Source organism: Pleurodeles waltl, chromosome 9, assembly GCF_031143425.1.
Source record: "Pleurodeles waltl isolate 20211129_DDA chromosome 9, aPleWal1.hap1.20221129, whole genome shotgun sequence".
In the NCBI taxonomy this organism is placed as follows: Eukaryota; Metazoa; Chordata; class Amphibia; order Caudata; family Salamandridae; genus Pleurodeles; species Pleurodeles waltl.
The window spans coordinates 392,241,777-392,265,376 of NC_090448.1; the positions used below are offsets into that span (position 1 = coordinate 392,241,777).

Below are 23,600 nucleotides of genomic sequence, written 5' to 3' on the forward strand. Positions count from 1 at the left end.
CCACCAAGAACACCACCTGTTCCTTCATGGAACTTAAATGTTGTCTTAACAAGACTCATGGGTCCACCTTTTGAACCCATGCACTCTTGCGAAATACAGTTCCTCACCTGGAAGGTTGCATTTCTCATCGCCATTACATCGCTAAGAAGAGTAAGCGAAATTCAGGCGTTTACAATACAAGAACCTTTTATACAACTACACAAAAATAAAGTCGTCCTAAGGACTAATCCTAAATTTTTACCAAAGGTTATTTCACCGTTCCACCTAAATCAAACAGTGGAACTACCAGTGTTCTTCCCACAGCCAGATTCCGTAGCTGAGAGGGCACTACATACATTAGATGTCAAAAGAGCATTAATGTACTACATTGACAGAACAAAAAACATCAGAAAGACTAAACAACTATTTATTGCATTCCAAAAACCTCATGCAGGAAACCCAATATCAAAACAAGGTATAGCCAGATGGATAGTTAAAAGCATCCAAATCTGCTACCTTAAAGCAAAACGACAACTGCCCATTACACCAAGGGCACACTCAACCAGAAAAAAAGGTGCTACCATGGCCTTTCTAGGAAACATCCCAATGCAAGAAATATGTAAGGCAGCCACATGGTCTACGCCACACACGTTCACCAAGCACTACTGTATAGACGTGCTATCCGCACAGCAAGCCACAGTAGGTCAAGCCGTATTAAGAACGTTATTTCAAACCACTTCCATTCCTACAGGCTGAACCACTGCTTTTGGGGAGATAACTGCTTACTAGTCTATGCAGAACATGTGTATCTACAGCGACAGATGCCATCGAACTGAAAATGTCACTTACCCAGTGTACTGTACATCTGTTCGTGGCATCAGTCGCTGGAGATTCACATGTGCCCACCCACCTCCCCGGGAGCCTGTAGCAATTAGGAAGTTAGCTTCAACTTTGTATATTTGTGTATATATATTATTTTAGCCTTAAATAGGTACATACTTAGTCACTCCATTGCATGGGCACTATTACTACAATACAACTCCTACCTCACCCTCTGCGGGGAAAACAATCGAAGATGGAGTCGACGCCCATGCGCAATGGAGACAGAAGGAGGAGTCACTCGGTCCCGTGACTCGAAAGACTTCTTCGAAGAAAAACAACTTGTAACACTCCGACCCAACACCAGATGGCGAGCTATGCAGAACATGTGAATCTCCAGCGACTGATGCCACGAACAGATGTACACTGGGTAAGTGACATTTTCATACTTTAACCTACATTTGGTACATACGTATTCATTCCATTGCATGGGCACTATTACTAGCATACACAACTCCTACCTCACCCTCTGCGGGGAAAACAATCTAAGATGGAGTCGACGCCCATGCGCAATGGAACCGAGGTGGGAGGAGTCCCTCGGTCTCGTGACTCAAAAAGACTTCTTCGAAGAAAAACAACTTGTAACACTCCGAGCCCAACACCAGACGGCGGACTATGCACAGCATGTGAATCTGCAGCGACTAATGCCACGAACAGATGTACACTGGGTAAGTGACATTTTCCTTAACCCACAAGGTGACGATATGTCATTGTGTGGTTTAGACTGGTTTTGATGGTCTTTCCTCTGGCAGCTGGGCTTGGCCCCAATATATTGACTCTACTCATAGTGAAGATTGCTGTTAAAAAGACGCCATTCTGGTTTTCTTCTTCAAGACCTTTATTTCCATCATGGTATATACAACCAACCCTGGCAGATCAGTCAGCAACTGTCTCTGCCTTACAATCTATCCATACTATTCTAATTCCATGTCATGTTACTAGGTAATCGCTAAGACTTCCAACATTCCAAAACAACTAACTTAAGCCAACATATATCCCTTCCTATAATTAAGCTATATACTAGAATTATCGTACCAAAGGGAAAAAAAAAAAAAAAAAAAGGTACACAAACCCAGGGCTGCTAGATGCACTACTCTGTATAATAATCTTTCAGTTAACCTGTTTTTTTTTACCACTTTTCTTTCTCCTTCCACACTACCTTCTCCCCATCACTCCCTTTATTCTTTACATAACTGTCTCCCTTCCACTCTTGCTTATCCACATCATTGCACTTAACCACACTTCTCATATTCCATCTCCTACCATCCTCCAAATCCACACTATCTTTCTCTGATTATCTGCTTAGGCACAGACCATTTGGACAAACCTTTTCTAGTTCCTTCCCAAAGCCTGGTTTGCACCCAGTCTCCAACCGCCAATTTACGCTCCTTCACTCTGTTCATCATTCTTTCATCCTACTTTCCTTGCATTTCCACCACCCGATTTAACAATTTATTTTCATCCACCTTTCTCTTACCTGCTGTACCTATCCAACCGGGTACAGCTCTAGTGCATGGTTTCCTACCCTTTAATAACATAAAAGGTGTTTCCGTTGTGAGGGAATGTGGAGTGGTGCGATAACTCCACAAACTCTTAATCTCCGTCTTCCAATTCAAACCATTCTGAAGCGACAATTGTATATTCTCACTCAACACTCTGTTGAACCTTTCCACCAATCCATTTTCCCTAGGATGTGCTACGGCTGTCTTAATAAGCTTAACACCACAGCATTCCAAATAATCTTCAAATTCACTTGATGTAAATTGAGGACCATTATCAGTCACAAGAACTTCAGGATATCCCTCTCTTCTCCATATTTCTTCACAGAACTCTATAATCCTACTAGACTTGATATCTTTCACCACACTAACCTCTGGCCATTTGGAATGATAATCCATCATGACAATTGCATAGCTTTTTCCACTTCCACCAAATTTAAATGGACCACACATGTCCATACCTACTTTCTGCCATGGTTTCTACAGAAAAGGCACAGGAACAGGGGTTGTCTCACTAATGTGTCTTGTCACTACATGCACAGATAATTTCTCACATATCTCTCGACGTCCCAATCCATACCTGGCCACCAAAAATCCTCTCACCGTCCTCTTCATATCTGACATACTCCCATGTCCCTCATGTAAAACTTCCAAAACCTCTCAACATATACAGCACAATCAATTTGTCCCCTCTCCTCAAGAGACCGTCCTGTTCAGATAGTTCCGACCACACATTCTTATAATTCGTCACCATCCTGGTATCCTCTCCTAATTTCGACCAATGCTTGTCCGAACTCTTCCTTATCACTTGGATCTCCACATCCTCATCTACTGTTGCTCTCCATACATCTTCACACACAGCTTTAGTTTTTATGTCTTATGTCTGCCACCAACCAATCTTCCTCTTCTTCGTTCCCTCCATTGGCAGTCTTGACAATAAGCATTCACATTTGCCACCCCGGAACATACTTCACTATAAAGGTATACTCTTGCAACCTATATATCCATTTCGCTATCCTGGAAGACGCTTGACTGGCACCCCTTGTGGTAAAAATATCAACTAAGGGTTTATGGTCCGTTCGTAATTCAAAGTTTCTCCCCCACACACATAATTTCTGAAATATTTAATTCCCCACCAACAAACAAGTGCTTCCTTCTCTATCGCAGAATAAGTCGCCTCCGCTCCCTTCAGTGTTCTTGAAGCAAAAGCTAGAACATGCTCCTTACCTTTATCTACTTGCATCAAAACTGCTCCCAAACCATACATACTGGCATCGGTTGATATTACAGTATGTTTCTGTGTCACAAACTTTATTCAACAGCGTTAATGTTTCTTTTGAGACTGTTAAACGCTTGTTGACATTCTTCTGACCACTCATACTTCCTATTCTTTTTCATTAACACTCAATGGTTGTGCTATATCAGCATTTCTTTTTTTATATATATATATAAAAATTTAGCATAATCCACTAAATCCAGGAATGACCTTAACTAGTCTTTATCAGCTGGACTGGGTGCTTTTTCAGTTGCCTCCATCAAACTAACTTTTGGCTTTATACCATCCCCAGATATTGTATGACCTAAATACTCCACATTCTGGAGTACAAACTTGCATTAGTTGCTGACTGTGATCTGCCAGGGTTAGTTCACATAAATTATATCCCATCCTCGTCACCACTAAAGATGCCACTCTGGTTTTCTTCTTCAAGTCCTTTATTTCCATCATGGTATATACGTCCAACCCTTTCACATCAGTCAGCAACTGTCTCTGCCTTAAAATCTATCCATACCATTCTACTTCCATATCATGTTACTAGGCAAATCACTGACTTCCAACATTCCAAAACAACTTAACCCAGCAGCTGTGGCTGACGTTAAGGAGAGGCGAATGGCTGATAAGTAAAAACATGAAATGGTCGTTTTCTGCTCTAGAAAGTAGCGATCAGCAGAGCACTCCATAAATGTGTTCCTCTGAATGTTTGGATCTAGTTGGCTGTTGCTGTGAAGGGGGAAGAGTGACAAAGGGGGGGAGGCGGGGGGTGGCAGCAGGAATGAGCTACAGCAGGAGCTATGGGCAGTATAAGAGGACAGGATCAGTGTTGGGAGATAGTGGCAGTGAAGGGGCCAGGGGGCTTAGGCAAGCGGCATCTAGAGAAATAGATGAGATGGGAATGCTTGGTTCATGCGCATACACAACTGACAAAAATAATTGGCAGCAGCACCACAAGCTTGATTCCATATAGACACCATCTGTCCAGGCTTCCCTTAAACAGTCAGACATTACCGGAGTGAGCTTCACCAAAAAACAGAATGTATACTGCAGTAGCAATACAAGTTTTGTACATATGGAACAGATACAGCAGGACAACTATTCTGTTGCACACAAGATAACAGAACGGCCAAGGAGCAAACCTTTGTGAAGTACACACAAGCAGGGTGAAAATCTCCATCAGACAGAACCTGCGTAGCAATGGAGGTAGAGCAAACGTCTCTTGTTTGTCCCTCATACACAACTGCCCTGAACCTCGTAGTTGGATATTCTTATTTTCCTTAAATATTTACTCTAATGTACGGAAAGAAAACCTGAATGACGTCAACATTTATTATAGGACATTTCCCTTCTCCATCCTGTTGGCCTTCAAAAAGCTCCTACTTTGAACTCACTCAGAAAATTGTGTTGCAGTGGGGGAGTTCCAACCGAAATTGTAATTGAAAGGGGTCTTGATATCAAAGAGTTTGTAGACCCTTGGTCAAGACTCAAAACTGAAACAGTAAGTGTATTTATTGCATTACTCCTGCAGCTAGTCACTCTTGTGTATACATCATATGTTTTCTTGTTGGCACTATGGTGACTCACGCATGAATCTATAGTAAGGGTCCTTGAGTAGCTAGGCATGAAACACTGACCTGCTTGTGTTCCCAAATAATGGATCCTTATAGAGGTGAGCAGCTTGAAAATTGTGATTCTGGTGGTCTGGACCCCCCAAACAAACGAAACCATAGTGAGTGCAGTTTTCGCTCTCATCACTTGGGAATTCAAACTGCCTGGGTTCACTACAGACTATGGTTGCACTGCCCCATGCTCTGCCTGCCTGCCTGGTAAAGCACCCTACCCTCTGATTTATGGACCTGAAGCTTTCCCAGTGCTGCTGTGATGGGAAGGCTGAGAAGCCGTACATACAGTGCAGTTGGGGGTGGGAGTGGCCTGCTTTTCACCCAGAAGATGGTTTGCTCGTATGGGGGCATCTGGTGAGGTACATTATTGGGAAGAAAGCCTGACTGTTTTGGGAATGTTGCTGTATGTGTATTGGGAATGTTGCTGTATGTGTATGGTGTGGCGAGGTGCAGTGTTGTGGGAAAGTTCTGCCCCTGCCGTGAGGAAATGTGCATATTGAGCAGCCTCGTGTGTACCTGCTCACTTTCTGTGCCTTCTTCCAGCACCTTCATCATGGACGAGTTCAAGAGGAAGTACTCAAATGAAGACACGTTGACTGTGGCAATCCCATACTTCTGGGAACATTTCGACAAGGAGGGGTGGTCCATTTGGTATGGAGAGTATCGCTTTCCTGAGGAGCTAACACAGACGTTCATGAGCTGCAACCTCATCGCAGGTAATTAGGTGGGATATACGGACCTGGAAAGCCGGGCAATGGGAGCCGTTTTGGGGTTCAGAGGCCTTGGTGTCTGTAGGAAGTTGGCTCTGTATGCTATTTCAAAGTAAGGAATAGCATGCACAGAGTCCAAGGGTTCCCCTTAGAGGTAAAATAGTGGTAAAAATAGATAATACTAATGCTCTATTTTGTGGTAGTGTGGTCGAGCAGTAGGCTTATCCAAGGAGTAGTGTTAAGCATTTGTTGTACATACACATAGACAATAAATGAGGTACACACACTCGGAGACAAATCCAGCCAATAGGTTTTGTATAGAAAAATATATTTTCTTAGTTTATTTTAAGAACCACAGGTTCAAATTTAACATGTAATATCTTGTTTGAAAGGTATTGCAGGTAAGTACATTAGGAACTTTGAATCATTTCAATTGCATGTATACTTTTCAAGTTATTCACAAATAGCTATTTTAAAAGTGGACACTTAGTGCAATTTTCACAGTTCCTGGGGGAGGTAAGTTTTTGTTAGTTTTACCAGGTAAGTAAGACACTTACAGGGTTCAGTTCTTGGTCCAAGGTAGCCCACCGTTGGGGGTTCAGAGCAACCCCAAAGTTACCACACCAGCAGCTCAGGGCCGGTCAGGTGCAGAGTTCAAAGTGGTGCCCAAAACGCATAGGCTTCAATGGAGAGAAGGGGGTGCCCCGGTTCCAGTCTGCCAGCAGGTAAGTACCCGCGTCTTCGGAGGGCAGACCAGGGGGGTTTTGTAGGGCACCGGGGGGGACACAAGTCCACACAGAAATTTCACCCTCCGCGGCGCGGGGGCGGCCGGGTGCAGTGTTAGAACAAGCGTCGGGTTCGCAATGGAAGTCAATGAGAGATCAAGGGATCTCTTCAGCGCTGCAGGCAGGCAAGGGGGGGCTTCCTCGGGGAAACCTCCACTTGGGCAAGGGAGAGGGACTCCTGGGGGTCACTTCTGCAGTGAAAGTCCGGTCCTTCAGGTCCTGGGGGCTGCGGGTGCAGGGTCTTTTCCAGGCGTCGGGACTGAGGTTTCAGAGAGTCGCGGTCGGGGGAAGCCTCGGGATTCCCTCTGCAGGCGGCGCTGTGGGGGCTCAGGGGGGACAGGTTTTGGTACTCACAGTTGTAGAGTAGTCCGGGGGTCCTCCCTGAGGTGTTGGTTCTCCACCAGCCGAGTCGGGGTCGCCGGGTGCAGTGTTGCAAGTCTCACGCTTCTTGCGGGGAGATTGCAGGGTTCTTTAAAGCTGCTCCTTTGGATAAAGTTGCAGTCTTTTTGGAGCAGGTCCGCTGTCCTCGGGAGTTTCTTGTCGTCGAAGCAGGGCAGTCCTCAGAGGATGCAGAGGTCGCTGGTCCCTTTGGAAGGCGTAGCTGGAGAAGAGTTCTTTGGAAGGCAGGAGACAGGCCGGTGAGTTTCTGGAGCCAAGGCAGTTGTTGTCTTCTGGTCTTCCTCTGCAGGGGTTTTCAGCTAGGCAGTCCTTCTTCTTTTTGTTGCAGGAATCTGATTTTCTAGGGTTCAGGGTAGCCCTTAAATACTAAATTTAAGGGCGTGTTTAGGTCTGGGGGGTTAGTAGCCAATGGCTACTAGCCCTGAGGGTGGGCACACCCTCTTTGTGCCTCCTCCCAAGGGGAGGGGGTCACAATCCTAACCCTATTGGGGGAATCCTCCATCTGCAAGATGGAGGATTTCTAAAAGTTAGTCACCTCAGCTCAGGACACCTTAGGGGCTGTCCTGACTGGCCAGTGACTCCTCCTTGTTGCTTTCTTTGTTCCCTCCAGCCTTGCCGCCAAAAGTGGGGGCCGTGGCCGGAGGGGGCGGGCAACTCCACTAAGCTGGAGTGCCCTGCTGGGCTGTGACAAAGGGGTGAGCCTTTGAGGCTCACCGCCAGGTGTTACAGCTCCTGCCTGGGGGAGGTGTTAGCATCTCCACCCAGTGCAGGCTTTGTTACTGGCCTCAGTGACAAAGGCACTCTCCCCATGGGGCCAGCAACATGTCTCTAGTGTGGCAGGCTGCTGGAACTAGTCAGCCTACACAGACAGTCGGTTAAGTTTCAGGGGGCACCTCTAAGGTGCCCTCTGGGGTGTATTTTGCAATAAAATGTACACTGGCATCAGCGTGCATTTATTGTGCTGAGAAGTTTGATACCAAACTTCCCAGTTTTCAGTGTAGCCATTATGGTGCTGTGGAGTTCGTGCAAAACGGACTCCCAGACCATATACTCTTATGGCTACCCTGCACTTACAATGTCTAAGGTTTTGTTTAGACACTGTAGGGGTACCATGCTCATGCACTGGTACCCTCACCTATGGTATAGTGCACCCTGCCTTAGGGCTGTAAGGCCTGCTAGAGGGGTGACTGACCTATACTTGCATAGGCAGTGAGAGGCTGGCATGGCACCCTGAGGGGAGTGCCATGTCGACTTACTCGTTTTGTCCTCACTAGCACACACAAGCTGGCAAGCAGTGTGTCTGTGCTGAGTGAGAGGTCTCCAGGGTGGCATAAGACATGCTGCAGCCCTTAGAGACCTTCCTTGGCATCAGGGCCCTTGGTACTAGAAGTACCAGTTACAAGGGACTTACCTGGATGCCAGGGTCTGCCAATTGTGGATACAAAAGTACAGGTTAGGGAAAGAACACTGGTGCTGGGGCCTGGTTAGCAGGCCTCAGCACACTTTCAATTGTAAACATAGCATCAGCAAAGGCAAAAAGTCAGGGGGCAACCATGCCAAGGAGGCATTTCCTTACAGTGTCTATCTACACTGGATTTTTATATATATTCGATGGCATGTGTAGCTGTAGATACATACACATGCTATTCATATCCATTCCGACATCTAGTGTTGGGCTCGTAGTGTTACAAGTTTTTTTCAAAGAAGTGTTTTCAGAGTTATTGCGCATGGGCATCGACTACATTGTTTTTCTTTCCGCCATCGGGTTCGGACGCGTTTCCTCTCGCTCCGAAATTTCGATTTGGCAAACCTTCCTATTCATCGGTATTGTTTTGATCGCGTTCTCCATCTAGCATCAAACCGGTAATACCATCGGAAACTTACTTTTTTGCCCTTCAGGGCGCGAGCGCCCTCTCGGGCCTACTGCATGGTAAGCCTGATGGATCTGACTCCATTCCGATTCTGCCCTCGGTGCCACACGAAGTATCCCTATACAGACAGCACTTGGTTTGTAATTTGTGCCTTTACCCAGACCATTGGGAGGAAAAATGTGAGGCCTGTATCGTTTAGTTAAAAAAAGACTGAGATCGCAGAGCTAGAAGACTAGAAATGGTGTCAAAGCAGTGAACATCTCAGTGTTGCTGAAGAAGAGCAAGCGCAAACAGCAGTCGACATCCGAGGCGCGTACTCCAAACAGGATTCCGAGGACGACAGACCCATCACAGCTGGACAGTATGTGTACATCTGCCCCTACATCCCTGCACTAAAAACATTCTAAGGCCTTTGGTACACCACTGCCAGAAGGCCATGGTTCAGCCCGAAAAAAGACTTGGCGATTGCCTTTAGGGTCGGTGCCGAAAAAGGCCACTCCTCCGTTTTACTTAGGAGTCAAGTAAATCTATCAAAGGCTCTACTTCGGACTCCAATTAAAAAGCCCCTTTGGAGTCTAATTCTGCAGTCTGCTTCAGAGCAGGGACCTTCCACTACATTTTCAGTACCGAAAAAACAACAAACTTCGGAACTGAGAAAATCCTCGTATACAGAGGAACAAGGACTTTAAAAAAAAATTGACAAACCCATAAAACCTGAGGAAGAGTCTGGACATTGAGCCCATTTTACAAATTATGGATGAGACACAATCCATAATACACATCCATGAAGACACAGGAAGGATTGTTACTGCACCTCCTTTAAAAAAAAAAACTAAAAAAAGCTAGCTTTCCAAGAGGAACTGGACTCTGTGCAGCCACCAGCAAAGGTGCAAAAACAAAAGGTGAGGCCAATACCTCTTCATACTTCTCCTCATTCTCCACAATTATGTTTCACCTCACACCAGCCCACCATCAATACCTTCTCCAACACACATTTTATTCACAAGGAGATATGGCAGACCCATGGGATCTTTATGACCCTGATCCCATCCCAGATACTTACCCATCAAATCCATCTCCACCAGAAGATACCACTGCGTACAACCAAGTCATATCCAGGGCAGCAGTTTATCATGGGGTAACCATGCATTCAGAACCATTGGAAGAAGATTTCTTATTTAATGCACTATCTTCAACACATTCCAAGTACCAGTGTCTCCCAATGCTACCATGCATGGTAAAACATGCAGACCAAATTTTTAGTGAGCCTGTACAATCTAGGATTATCACACCTAGAATAGATTAAAATATATATATATAAGCCTTCACCCTCTGACCCAGATTATATTACTCATCAGGTCCCTCTAGATTCAGTGCAGCACGAAAGAAGGAAAATAGCCAGTCTTCAGGAGATGCACCTCCTGATAAAGAGCAGAAAATTTGACGCTGCGGGGAAAAAGATGCTACACAGGCAGCAAAACAATGGAGAATTGCTCATTCTCAAGCACTGCTAGCCCGCTATGATAAGGCCCATTGGGATGAAATGCAGGATATTATACAGCATCCCCCCAAAAGAACACCAGAAGAGGGCACAGCAAGTGGTAGAGGAGGGGCAAGTGATTAGCAATAATCAAATAAGATCTGCCCTTGATGCTGCTGATACAGCTGCAAGGATCGTAAACACTGCCATCACAATCAGACCTGCATGGCTATGCTCCTCTGGTTTTAAACCAGAAATTCAACAGGCTGTACTTAACATGCTTTTTGATAAAAAGCACCTCCTTGGCCCAGAAGTGGACACCACTATTGAAAAACTGAGAAAGGACTCAGATACTGCGAAAGCAATGGGTGCTTTGTACACCACCCTATATCGAGGTTCATTTCGCAGGCCACCCACAGTTTCAAGGAGGTTTTAAAGCACAATCCTCAGAGGCTTCCGCCTCACAAACAAAGCAACCACAAACCCAGTATCAACGAGGTGGGTTTAGAGGAACATATAGAGTACAATACTTAAAAAAAAAAAAAAAGTACATTCCAAAACTCATAAACACCACAACCTAAGTCGTGACTTCTTCATTCCCTTCCACTCCCCACATCTCCTGTTGGGGGAAGACTACAGCAGTTCCACTCTCATTGGCAAAATATCACCACAGACAACTTGGTATTATCAATTATCCACAATGGCTATTGCCTAGAATTGATAACCACTCCTCCAAACATTCCACCAAGATATCACAAGTTGTCCCCAGAACATATAGTTCTGTTACAACAAGAGGTTCAATCTCTACTACTCAAACAAGCAATAGAATTAGTTCCACAGTCCCAACAAGGAACAAGAGTATACTCGCTATACTTCAGGCCCATATTAGACCTCAGGGCCCTCAATCTATACATCTTGTCCGAGCACTTTCACATGGTAACTCTGCAAGATGTTATTCCACTACTGCAAAAACAATATTTTATGACTGCTCTAGACCTCAAAGATGTGTACTGTCACATACCCATCCACCTAGCACACAGAAAATACCTCAGGTTTGTCATAGCAGGAAAACACTTCCAGTTCAAAGTGTTGCCATTTGGCATAACATCTCCAAGGGTGTTCACAAAGTGTCTAGCTGTAGTAGCGGCATACTTAAGAAGACAAAACATCCATGTCTTTCCATATCTAGACGATTGGCTAATCAAATCAAGCAATCTTACACAATGCCAAAACCATACTCGTTATGTGATAGAAACTCTGCACACGCTAGGTTTTTCTATAAACTACCAAAAGTCACACCTTCAACCAGTACAACTGTATCTAGGTGCTATCCTAAATACTCAACTAGCTCTAGCGTATCCAAATATACAAAATACAAGCTTCCCAAAACGTAATACCACTCATACAGCCAAATCAACAATACACTAAGATTTATCATGGAAATTCTAGGAATGATGGCATCTTGCATAGCAATAGTACCACAGGCCAGATTAAACATGAGGCCCTTACAACAGTGCCTTGCACAACAATGGTCACAAGCACACGGTCAACTTCAAGATCTAGTGTTGATGGACCGCCAAACACACATGTCCCTTTAAGGGTGGAATCGCAACAATTTAAAAAAGGGGGCAGTAGGTTCAAGACCCTGTGCCTCAGACTTACAACAGATGCATCAATGATCGGTTGGGGAGCTCACCTAAACAATCAAACAATTCAAGGTCAATGGGATGTCAAACAAACAGCTACACATAAACCAGTTAGAATTATTAGCTGTTTTCCGTGCCCTAAAAGCATTCAACCTCTTCTCAAGCAGAAGAATGTTCTCATAAAAAACAGACATGACCACCATGTATTATCTCAACAAACGGGAGACACATTCATCTCAGCTGTCTCTTGTAGCCCAAACAATTTGGAAATGGGCTATTTACAATCAAATTCATCTACTAGCACAATACATTCCAGAAATAGACAATCAGTTGGCAGATCTCTTCAGCAGGAATCACCAACAAAAGCATGAATGGGAGATTTACTCACAAGTACTTTAAAAAATGGAGAACACCAGACCTAGATCTATTCGCAACAAGCAAACGCAGAATGCCAAACTGCATCGAGACACCCACATCCCCTATTAAAGGGCAATGCTCTTTGGATCAATTGGTCAGGGATATTTGCTAACGCTTTTCCCCCCCCTTTCCCACTCCTTCCATTTCGAGTCAACAAATTACGTCAAACGTCTCTCCATGATACTCATAGCACCAACATGGGCCCGCCAACCTTGGTACACAACGCTAATAGACCTATCTGTAGTACCTCACTCCAAACTCCCAAACAGACCAGATTTGTTAACACAAAACCTAGGTCAAAAAAGACATCCAAACCCCAAAGCGCTCAATCTAGCGAATTGGCTCCTGAAATCATAGAATTTGGTTATTTAAATCTTCCATCAGAATGTATGGAAGTAATTAAACAAGCATGAAAACCTACTGCTAGACAGTGCTACGCAAATAAGTGGAAAAGATTTGCCTACTATTGTCTATCTAAAACCACAGACCCACTTACAGCGTCTCTAGAAGATATTGTATGCTATTTGCTTCATTTACAGAAATCAAACTTAGCTTATTCATCCACTAAAATACACCTTAATGCAATATCTGCATACTTACAAGCTATTCAACGTACTTCTCTATTCAGAGTTCCAGTTATCAAAGTCTTCATGGCAGGATTAAAACACATTATTCCACCCAGAACACCGCCTGTTCTGTCATGGAATTGAAATATTGTGCTTACCAGACTCATGGGCCCTCCTTTTGAACCCATGCGCTCTTGCCAAATTAAGTTTTTAACATGGAAGGTCTCCTTCCTTGTAGCTATTACTTCTTTAAGAAGTTATTGAAATACAAGCATTCACTCTCGAAGAACCTTTTTTCCCAAAGTGCACAAATATAAGGTTGTACTATGAACAAATCCAAAATTTCTACCAAAGGTAGTCTCCTTTTCACATCAAACAGTGGAATTGCCAGTCTTCTTCCCACAGCCCATTTCAGTGGCAGAGCACTTCATACCCTAGATCTCACAAGAGCTCTTATGTACTACATAGACAGAACTAAACATTTTAGGAAAAACAACTGGTTCGATGGCATCTGTCGCTGTAGATACACATGGTATGCATGAGCTCGCCATCTGGTGTTGGGTCGGAGTGTTACAAGTTGTTTTTCTTCGAAGAAGTGTTTTCGAGTCACGGACCGAGTGACTCCTCCTTCTGTGCTCATTGCGCATGGGCGTCGACTCCATCTTCGATTGTTTTCTTTCCGCCATCGGGTTCGGACGTGTTCCTGTCGCTCCGAGTTTCGGAACGGAAAGATAGCTGAAAACGGAAGATTTTCGACGGTATCGTTGCAATCCGGTTCGAGATACACATACGACGACGCGTTGAACATCGAAGCGCTTCGGTGCCCTTCGGGGTAGATTTCGGCACCCCGTCGGGGCCTAGTCGGCCCGACCGCGTGGAGAACAACGCCGATGGAACGGACCCCGTTTCGATTCTGCCCCGAATGCCACAACAAATATCCTTATACGGACCTACACTCGGTCTGTAACCTGTGCCTGTCACCCGAGCACAGCGAAGAATCCTGTGAGGCCTGTCGGGCGTTCCGGTCCCGAAAAACTCTGCGCGACCGTCGAGCGAGAAGACTGCAGATGGCGTCCACGCCAAGAGCGTCGACAGTTCGAGACAGAAGAGGAACAGGAGGAATCCTTTTCCATCCAGGACTCCGACGAGCTAGACTCTACAAAAACTGTGAGTAAGATGTCGAGATCAGACCTTAAAAAAGGAAAGAAGGCCCAGGGGACGCCACTGCCAACCGGCCATGGCTCCACCCAAATTCTCGGTGACCAACAATCGGCACCGAAAAAGGCCCATTCAGTGTCGAGATCGTCCGACTCCGGTCGAGACACCGGCACGCAGCCTCCTCGGGACCGAGAGAGTGCTAAACAGAAGCATCGACACCGAGAGTTCGGTGTCGACACGGATCGACGCCGAGACAGTGGCGCCGAAGACCATAGAGGCCAAGAATTTTCGGCACAGAAAAAGAGGAAGGTTACCTCGGAGCCGAAAAAACAATCAACAGGGTTTTCGGAGCCGAAAAAAGCGACATCAGACCCTGTTTCTGGCTCCTATACTGAAGAGCATTCTATGTCTTCTCAAATGAAGAAACATAGATTTGAACAAGAACTGCAATCCACTGACGTGGATCACACGCAAAAGCGTATCTTTATTCAGCAGGGGACTGGGAAGATCAGTACCCTTCCACCTGTCAAACGAAAGAGAACGCTTCAGTTTACTTCTCAGCAACAAACAGCACAAAAGGTAACACCTCCTCCCTCACCTCCACCTGTAACTCCGGCTTCGCCAACTTACACCCCGTCACATTCGCCAGCTCACACCGCCATGAGCCACGATGACCAAGATCAGGATGCGTGGGACTTGTACGACGCACCAGTGTCTGATAACAGCCCAGACACATACCCAACTAGGCCATCACCACCGGAAGACAGCACAGCCTACTCACAAGTGGTGGCTAGAGCAGCACTATTCCATAATGTGGAACTCCACTCGGAACAAGTAGAGGATGATTTTTTATTTAACACCCTCTCTTCAACTCACAGCTCCTACCAAAGCCTGCCGATGCTCCCAGGCATGCTACGCCATGCAAAGGACATTTTCAAGGAGCCAGTTAAAAGTAGGGCAGTGACGCCTAGGGTGGACAAAAAGTATAAGGCGCCTCCTACGGACCCTGTATTCATCACCTCTCAGCTGCCACCAGATTCTGTGGTGGTAGGGGCTGCCAGAAAACGGGCAAATTCACACACTTCTGGGGATGCACCTCCCCCAGATAAAGAAAGCAGGAAGTTCGATGCAGCCGGGAAGAGGGTTGCTGTCCAAGCAGCAAACCAGTGGCGCATCGCAAATTCACAAGCGCTGCTAGCGCGATACGACAGAGCCCACTGGGATGAGATGCAGCATCTCATTGAACATCTCCCAAAAGATCTGCAAAGAAGAGCAAAACAGGTTGTTGAGGAGGGTCAAAACATTTCCAACAATCAAATACGCTCCTCCATGGATGCAGCAGACACAGCCGCGAGGACCATTAATACGTCGGTTACCATCCGTAGGCACGCATGGCTCAGAACGTCTGGATTCAAGCCAGAAATTCAGCAGGCAGTGCTTAACATGCCAGTCAACGAAAAACTTCTGTTCGGTCCGGCGGTCGACACAGCCATAGAAAAGCTCAAGAAGGACACTGACACTGCCAAGGCCATGGGCGCACTCTACTCCCCGCAGAGCAGAGGATCTTATAACACCTTCCGCAAAACACCTTTTAGAGGAGGGTTTCGGGGTCAGGCCACACAAGCTAGCACCTCACAGTCCGCACCGCCCACCTACCAGGGACAGTACAGGGGAGGTTTTCGGGGCCAGTATAGAGGGGGGCAATTCCCTAGGAATAGAGGAAGATTTCAAAGCCCCAAAACCACTACCAACAAGCAGTGACTCACACGTCACTCACCCCTCCCACACAACACCAGTGGGGGGGAGGATACGTCAATATTACGAAGCATGGGACAAAATAACTACAGACACATGGGTCCTAGCAATTATCCAACATGGTTATTGCATAGAATTCCTGCAATTCCCCCCAGACATACCACCAAAATCACAAAATTTATCAAAATACCATTCACAGCTTCTAGAGATAGAAGTTCAAGCACTACTGCAAAAAAATGCAATAGAATTAGTACCAAGCACACAAATAAACACAGGAGTTTATTCACTGTACTTCTTGATACCAAAAAAGGACGAAACACTGAGACCAATTCTAGACCTCAGAGTAGTAAACACATTCATCAAATCAGACCACTTTCACATGGTCACACTACAAGAAGTGTTACCATTGCTCAAAAAACACAACTACATGACAACCCTAGACCTCAAGGACGCATATTTCCATATACCAATACATCAATCACACAGGAAATATCTAAGGTTTGTATTCAAAGGAATACATTACCAATTCAAAGTATTGCCTTTTGGTTTAACAACCGCTCCAAGAGTATTCACAAAATGCCTAGCAGTAGTCGCTGCACACATCAGAAGGCAGCAAATACATGTGTTCCCGTATCTAGACGACTGGCTAATCAAAACCAGTTCGCTCACACAATGCTCAAACCACACAAATCAAGTCATACAAACCCTCTACAAACTAGGGTTCACCGTCAACTTTGCAAAATCAAACATTCTGCCAAGCAAAGTACAGCCATAATAGACACGACAAATGGAGTAGCAACGCCAACCCCACAAAGGATCCACAATTTCAACAGAGTCATTCAACACATGTCTCCAAACCAAACAATACAAGCAAGAACAATACTACAGCTCCTAGGCATGATGTCCTCATGCATAGCCATTGTCCCAAACGCAAGACTGCACATGAGGCCCTTACAACAGTGCCTAGCCTCACAGTGGTCTCAAGCACAGGGTCACCTTCTAGATCTGGTGTTGCTAGACCGCCAAACTTACCTCTCGCTTCTATGGTGGAACAGTATAAATTTAAACATAGGGCGGCCTTTCCAAGACCCAGTGCCACAGTACGTAATAACAACAGATGCTTCCATGACAGGGTGGGGAGCACATCTCAATCAACACAACATAAGAGGACAATGGAACATACATCAAACAAAACTGCATATAAATCATCTAGAATTATTAGCAGTTTTTCAAGCACTAAAAGCTTTCCAACCAATCATAACCCACAAATACATCCTTGTCAAAACAGACAACATGACAACGATGTATTATCTCAACAAACAAGGAGGAACACATTCAACGCAGTTAAGCTTGTTAGCTCAAAAAATATGGAAGTGGGCAATCCACCATCAAATTGGTCTAATAGCACAGTTTATTCCGGGGATCCAGAATCAGCTGGCAGACAATCTCTCTCGAGATCACCAGCAAGTCCACGAATGGGAAATCCACCCACAGATTCTGAACACCTACTTCACACTCTGGGGAACACCACAAATAGACTTATTTGCAACAAAAGAGAACGCAAAATGCCAAAACTCCGCGTCCAGATACCCACACAAGCAATCCCAAGGCAATGCCCTATGGATGAACTGGTCAGGAATATTTGCTTACGCTTTTCCTCCTCTCCCTCTCCTTCCTTACCTAGTAAACAAATTGAGTCAAAACAAACTCAAACTCATTTTAATAGCACCAACGTGGGCAAGACAACCCTGGTACACAACACTGCTAGATCTGTCTGTAGTACCACACATCAAACTACCCAACAAACCAGATCTGTTAACGCAACGCAACACAACCAACAGATCAGACACCCAGACCCAGCATCGCTGAATCTAGCAATCTGGCTCCTGAAATCCTAGAATTCGGACACTTACAACTTAGCCAAGAGTGTATGGAAGTCATAAAGCAGGCCAGAAGGCCATCCACTAGACACTGCTACGCAAGTAAGTGGAAAAGATTTGTTTGGTACTGCCATCATAATCAGATACAACCGCTAGATGCAACTCCAAAACATATAGTAAATTACTTGCTCCATTTACAAAAAGCAAAGCTAGCCTTCTCTTCTATTAAAATACACCTTGCAGCAATATCTGCATACCTGCAAACTACCTATTCAACTTCCTTGTATAGGATACCAGTTATCAAAGCATTTATAGAAGGGCTTAAAAGAATTATACCACCAAGAACACCACCTGTTCCTTCATGGAACCTAAACGTGGTTCTAACAAGACTCATGGGCCCACCTTTCGAACCCATGCACTCTTGCGGAATACAATTCCTAACCTGGAAAGTTGCCTTTCTCATCGCCATTACATCTCTAAGAAGAGTAAGTGAAATTCAAGCGTTCACAACACAAGAGCCTTTTATACAAATACATAAAAATAAGGTCGTCCTACGACCTAATCCAAAATTTTTACCAAAAGTTATTTCACCATTCCATCTAAATCAAACGGTAGAACTACCAGTATTTTTCCCACAGCCAGATTCTGTGGCTGAAAGAGCACTACATACATTAGATGTCAAAAGAGCATTAATGTACTACATTGACAGAACAAAGAACATCAGAAAAACTAAACAGCTATTTATTGCATTCCAAAAACCTCATGCAGGTAACCCAATATCAAAACAAGGTATAGCCAGATGGATAGTTAAATGCATCCAAATCTGCTACCTTAAAGCAAAAAGACAACTGCCCATTACTCCCAGGGCACATTCAACAAGGAAAAAAGGTGCTTCAATGGCCTTTTTAGGAAACATCCCAATGCAGGAAATATGTAAGGCAGCCACTTGGTCTACGCCTCACACATTCACCAAACACTACTGTATAGATGTGCTATCCGCACAACAAGCTACAGTAGGTCAAGCTGTATTAAGAACTCTATTTCAGACAACTTCTACTCCTACAGGCTAAACCACCGCTTATGGGGAACTAACTGCTTACTAGTCTATGCATACCATGTGTATCTACAGCGACAGATGCCATCGAACTGAAAATGTCACTTACCCAGTGTACATCTGTTCGTGGCATCAGTCGCTGAGATTCACATGGACCCACCCACCTCCCCGGAAGCCTGTAGCAGTTCAGAAGTTACCTTCAATTTTGTACATTTGTATATATATTACTTAATCCTTTAATAGGTACATACTTACATTTTTCATTGCGCGGGCACTATTACTATAGTACAACTCCTACCTCACCCTCTGCGGGGAAAACAATCGAAGATGGAGTCGACGCCCATGCGCAATGAGCACAGAAGGAGGAGTCACTCGGTCCCGTGACTCAAACACTTCTTCGAAGAAAAACAACTTGTAACACTCCGACCCAACACCAGATGGCGAGCTCATGCATACCATGTGAATCTCAGCGACTGATGCCACGAACAGATGTACACTGGGTAAGTGACATTTTCATTTTCCAACGACCACATACAGGCAATCCCATCGCAAAACAAGGATTAGCAAGATGGAATGTTAGATGTATACAAACATGTTATATCAAAGCAGAGAGGCAACACTTGATCACTCCTAAAGCACATCCCACAAGAAAAAAAGGGGTGCAACAATTGCTTTTTTAGGAAACATTCCAATGGTTGACCTATGTAAAGCAGCTACATGGTCCGCTTCTCCTACATTTACAAAACACTACTATGTTGATGTGTTCTCACAGCATCAAGCCTTTGTAGGCCAGGCTATCTTAACATTATTCCAAACAACTTCAACTCCTACAAGCTAGCCACCGCTTTTTTGGGAGAACTAACTGCTTTGTAGTCTATGCATAGCATGTGTATCTTTAGCTACACATGCCATCGAACGGAAAATGTCACTTACCCAGTGTACATCTGTTTGTGGCATGGAGTGCTGCAGATTCACATGCACCCTCACTCCTCCCCGGAAGCCTGTAGTAGTTTACATATGTACCTACATTTACGTTTGCATGGACATCTCTTTATTTCTATAATCTCACTCCTTTCTTTTCCCTCTGCGGAAAAACAATCCAACAGTCGATGCCCATGGTCCACAAACATTACATTAGTGTACTTGAGATTTTATTACCACGTTGGATTGATTTTTCAAACCCTAGGAGGCTCCTGTGTGGGTTGAGGGAACTGTGGCATGTTTTGACAAGTACACTGGCAAGGCAATAGCAGTTTTAGAGTGCCATCATCCCTTGTCTAACACAAGCCGGTGAATTGTGCAGACTGTGGGGCACTTAAATATTGGGCTGAAGCAGCCCAGTTAGTTAATCTCTAAATAACGGGGTTTTGAACATAGGTCTTGCGTCGTACCTGGTCTGTAATCTGTCTTCCGTTTAAAAGATAGTCACAATGTAAACCTTAGCGTTTTTAATCTGTAGGTCTTTCAGATGTAGCGGAAGATCATCCACTCAAGCAGGGGCACTCACGGCAGCCCAGACACCACTTTTAGCCACTGGGGCTCTTGTGCTGAAACTAGCCCTGTTCCATTCTTGGAAACAGCAGAGAAAATACTTTAAGCTCTTTAGTTTTCCGTGTATTGAGCCCATATTTACCACTTGTAATGCAGAGCAGTCTTGGTATTTTTGGGAAGAAGATTGAGTGAGAGAACGTCTCCATGAACATGTATTAAGCTATAGGCAATGGCCTGCTCCTAGCTTGGTCATGGAAACTGTCCTAGGTGTAAGGTCCGGTTCATGTGAGCTTACTTATGTAAAGTAGACTTCATGGGGACCTGGCCTCAGTGTAAAGTAGGGCTCTGGGAACTGCCCTAGTTATAAGGCAGGGTTCATGGGAGCTGACCTAGTTATAAGGCAGGGTTCATGGGAGCTGACTTTGCTTGAGGGATTGGGTGGGAGTTCAGGTGCACTGCCCTTGCCCTGAGCTGGGACTCAGTCATTTCTCTCCCTTGGTGAGTCTTGTGCTTCAGAGGATTCTTTCATCTTAGTAGAACTGTGGTTCAGAAAGCGCTGGCTTGTCTCCAAGTTGTAGCCATGAGATTTTTGTCCCGTTTTTTAGAGCTGTGGTTTACTGTATTCTGGGCTCGCTCTGAGCTGTTCTTCAGTGGATATCCTTTATGGGTGGAGCTGTGGCCAGTATTCCTGTAAGGTGGTTCTTGTACCCTCTCCTTCTGTCTAAACCAGTCTTCTTCCTTCCAGGAATGTTTCAGCGTCTGGATAAACTGCGCAAGACCGGTTTTGCCAGTGTCATACTCTCTGGAATCAACAATGACAGTACTATTTCTGGCATCTGGGTATTCCGCGGGCAGGACTTGGCTTTCACGGTAAGCTCTTTCCTAGTTTGTGTTTGAAGTACAAATCATGTAGTTGCCTCCTGGGACTATGGTCTAAGACTGCAGGGGACGTGGGCGGGTGTTGATTAGGTAAATGTTGAATTTGGTGGTATGCCCTTAACCCCACAGAAGTGGGTCTGATAAGCTGTAGGGACTGCAAGTACCAGAATACACTGGTCTCACAGAAAAACGGCACCCGAACATTATGAACACAGAGGCTGGCCACATTTTCTATTGAAATCTAATGCAAAACCTTGACCACAGGCCCAAAATGGGATGAGCAGGCTCAGTCTCGCTTTAACCTTTCTTTGATATTAGGAAAATACAGAACAGTTTTCAGTGTAATCACCGTATGAAATGTGTTGTGTTCTTATAGTGTTAACTGCCATTTGTAAATCTTAGATTACTAGGGAGTATAATCCTTAAAATTTTGACTGTTCTCCTGCTGCATTATCCTCTGTTTTATACTCGCTTCTTCCGACTAGCGCCATTCAAAATCTCGGATTCGCAGTGCGGCGCAAAGTAATATTACTTGGTGTTCCAAGGAGTAGTCCGTGTTTTACAGACCAGTGGTTCTTTCAAAAAATATACAATTGCAATCCCAGAATTGCCTAAGTGTCATTCAACACGTTTGTAAAGGGGGGGGAATTAATACTAAAAACGTGCTTAGACTACCTTTAACAGGGGTTCCCTTACTTGAATCTGCCTTAATCTTGCTGTTCTGAGGGCCCAGATCTGGGTATGAGCCGCCTTAATTAAATTCACAGTGGGACAGACATAATTTGTGTGGTTTTGAAGGGCTTCAAACTGATTTTGACAGTACCTCTAAATGTTTCTCTGTGGACTTTGCAGTCACTCAGTGCAGATTTTGAGAAAGTGTGACAAATTGAAGATCTACTAAATCCTTTGCTAGTCTGGCTTCTGCTCATTCTATGACCGTGTGGTGAGGAGGTTGTTGCCAACACATATTCAAAGCGAGCTGAACAGTAAGACTTGGCAGTACATTTTAGGTGGGGAAAGTTGTCCTTGCTGGATGTGTTTTTGGATTTTGAGTCTGATGGCATCTTTGCCCTCACGTTTTCCCAAGTGAAGCTTATTGCTTATCTTTTATTAAGCATGATTTCAAATTCTGCAGTGACACAAATGAGACCAACAAATTGAGAATTTAATCACATTTTCACACCTTTTCAAGCTCTGTTACGAGTGAATATAGAATTGTGAAGGAAGTTTTAAAGTGAAATCACCTTGAAGCCAATATCTCTCAAATGATTTGTTGCCCAACTAGGATTAACTTGTAAAGTAGACTCATTAGAAAGGCCATAGCTCGCAAGCAATAACTTAGTCTTGGTCCAGAAAGAAGAAAACAGACCTTTTCTTCCCCCTCTTGTGCTGAATAGGCAAGTCTTGGCACATGGTGCTTGATAATGGAGTTTCTCTTTTCCCAGTTACTACATGTTTTTGTGGTGATTTACTGCCATGTAGGACAATTCAACAAGTTTTTCTTACAATGTTGACTCTTATTTGGTTTACAGCTCTGCGAGGACTGGCAAATCGATTATGAGTCCTATACCTGGCGGAAGTTGGATGTGGACAGCGAAGAGTGCAAGACAATGGTGAAGGAATACTTCACGTGGGAGGGAGAGTTCAAGCACATCGGCAAACCTTTTAACCAGGGCAAAATCTTCAAGTGAGATCTCGTCTCATAAGCTTGGTACATTCAGGAAGTGAAAGGATCCATTGCACCTGGCGGGAGTCGCGCAGCTCTACTCCACCACACAGTGCCCTAGTACTCTGCCCACCGTGGACTATGCATAAATGGAGCTTATCACGTTTACAATTAACTGATCATGAGAAATAAAGAAAAGTGGCCTGTTAGTGCACGTGTGCTTTCATTGCTCTGCTCAGGGAGGGGCTGGGTCTCTCTACAAAGGGTTTGTATATTGGCTGGGGCACGCTACATATAGATGGAACTTATTTTGTGGTGCATTGCACCATCTTTCCTTTCCTAAAAATTGAACAATAAACTAAGTTGGCTGTTTCAAGTTTATCAATCGTTTCTTAACCAAAAGCAATGGTTATTTTGTCAATATTGGAATGAGACGTGTCTGCTCCAAAGAAAGTGTTACAAGAATGCCTTAGTGTAGCTGGGACCGTTCATAGCTTCAGTATCTGCATACCGAGAGAAGTTTATTTTGGATTAGGACTGTTAATATACCAAAGTAGACAGTTGTCTAACTGGCATTTGTACCTGCTGTTG

At 44.6% G+C, this 23,600-nt stretch overlaps 1 protein-coding gene across 1 annotated transcript in view; it reads left to right on the forward strand.

The window, feature by feature from the left end:
* EEF1G (eukaryotic translation elongation factor 1 gamma) overlaps positions 1 to 23,390 on the forward strand; it is a 92,969-nt gene extending 69,579 nt beyond the window's left edge. The window contains exons 8-10 of the mRNA XM_069207080.1: positions 5,796 to 5,968; positions 21,210 to 21,334; positions 22,876 to 23,390. Coding sequence (XP_069063181.1) covers positions 5,796 to 5,968; positions 21,210 to 21,334; positions 22,876 to 23,034 — 457 coding nt within the window. The 3' untranslated portion in view covers positions 23,035 to 23,390. The remainder of the gene's footprint in view (positions 1 to 5,795; positions 5,969 to 21,209; positions 21,335 to 22,875) is intronic.
* Positions 23,391 to 23,600: the final 210 nt, after the last annotated feature.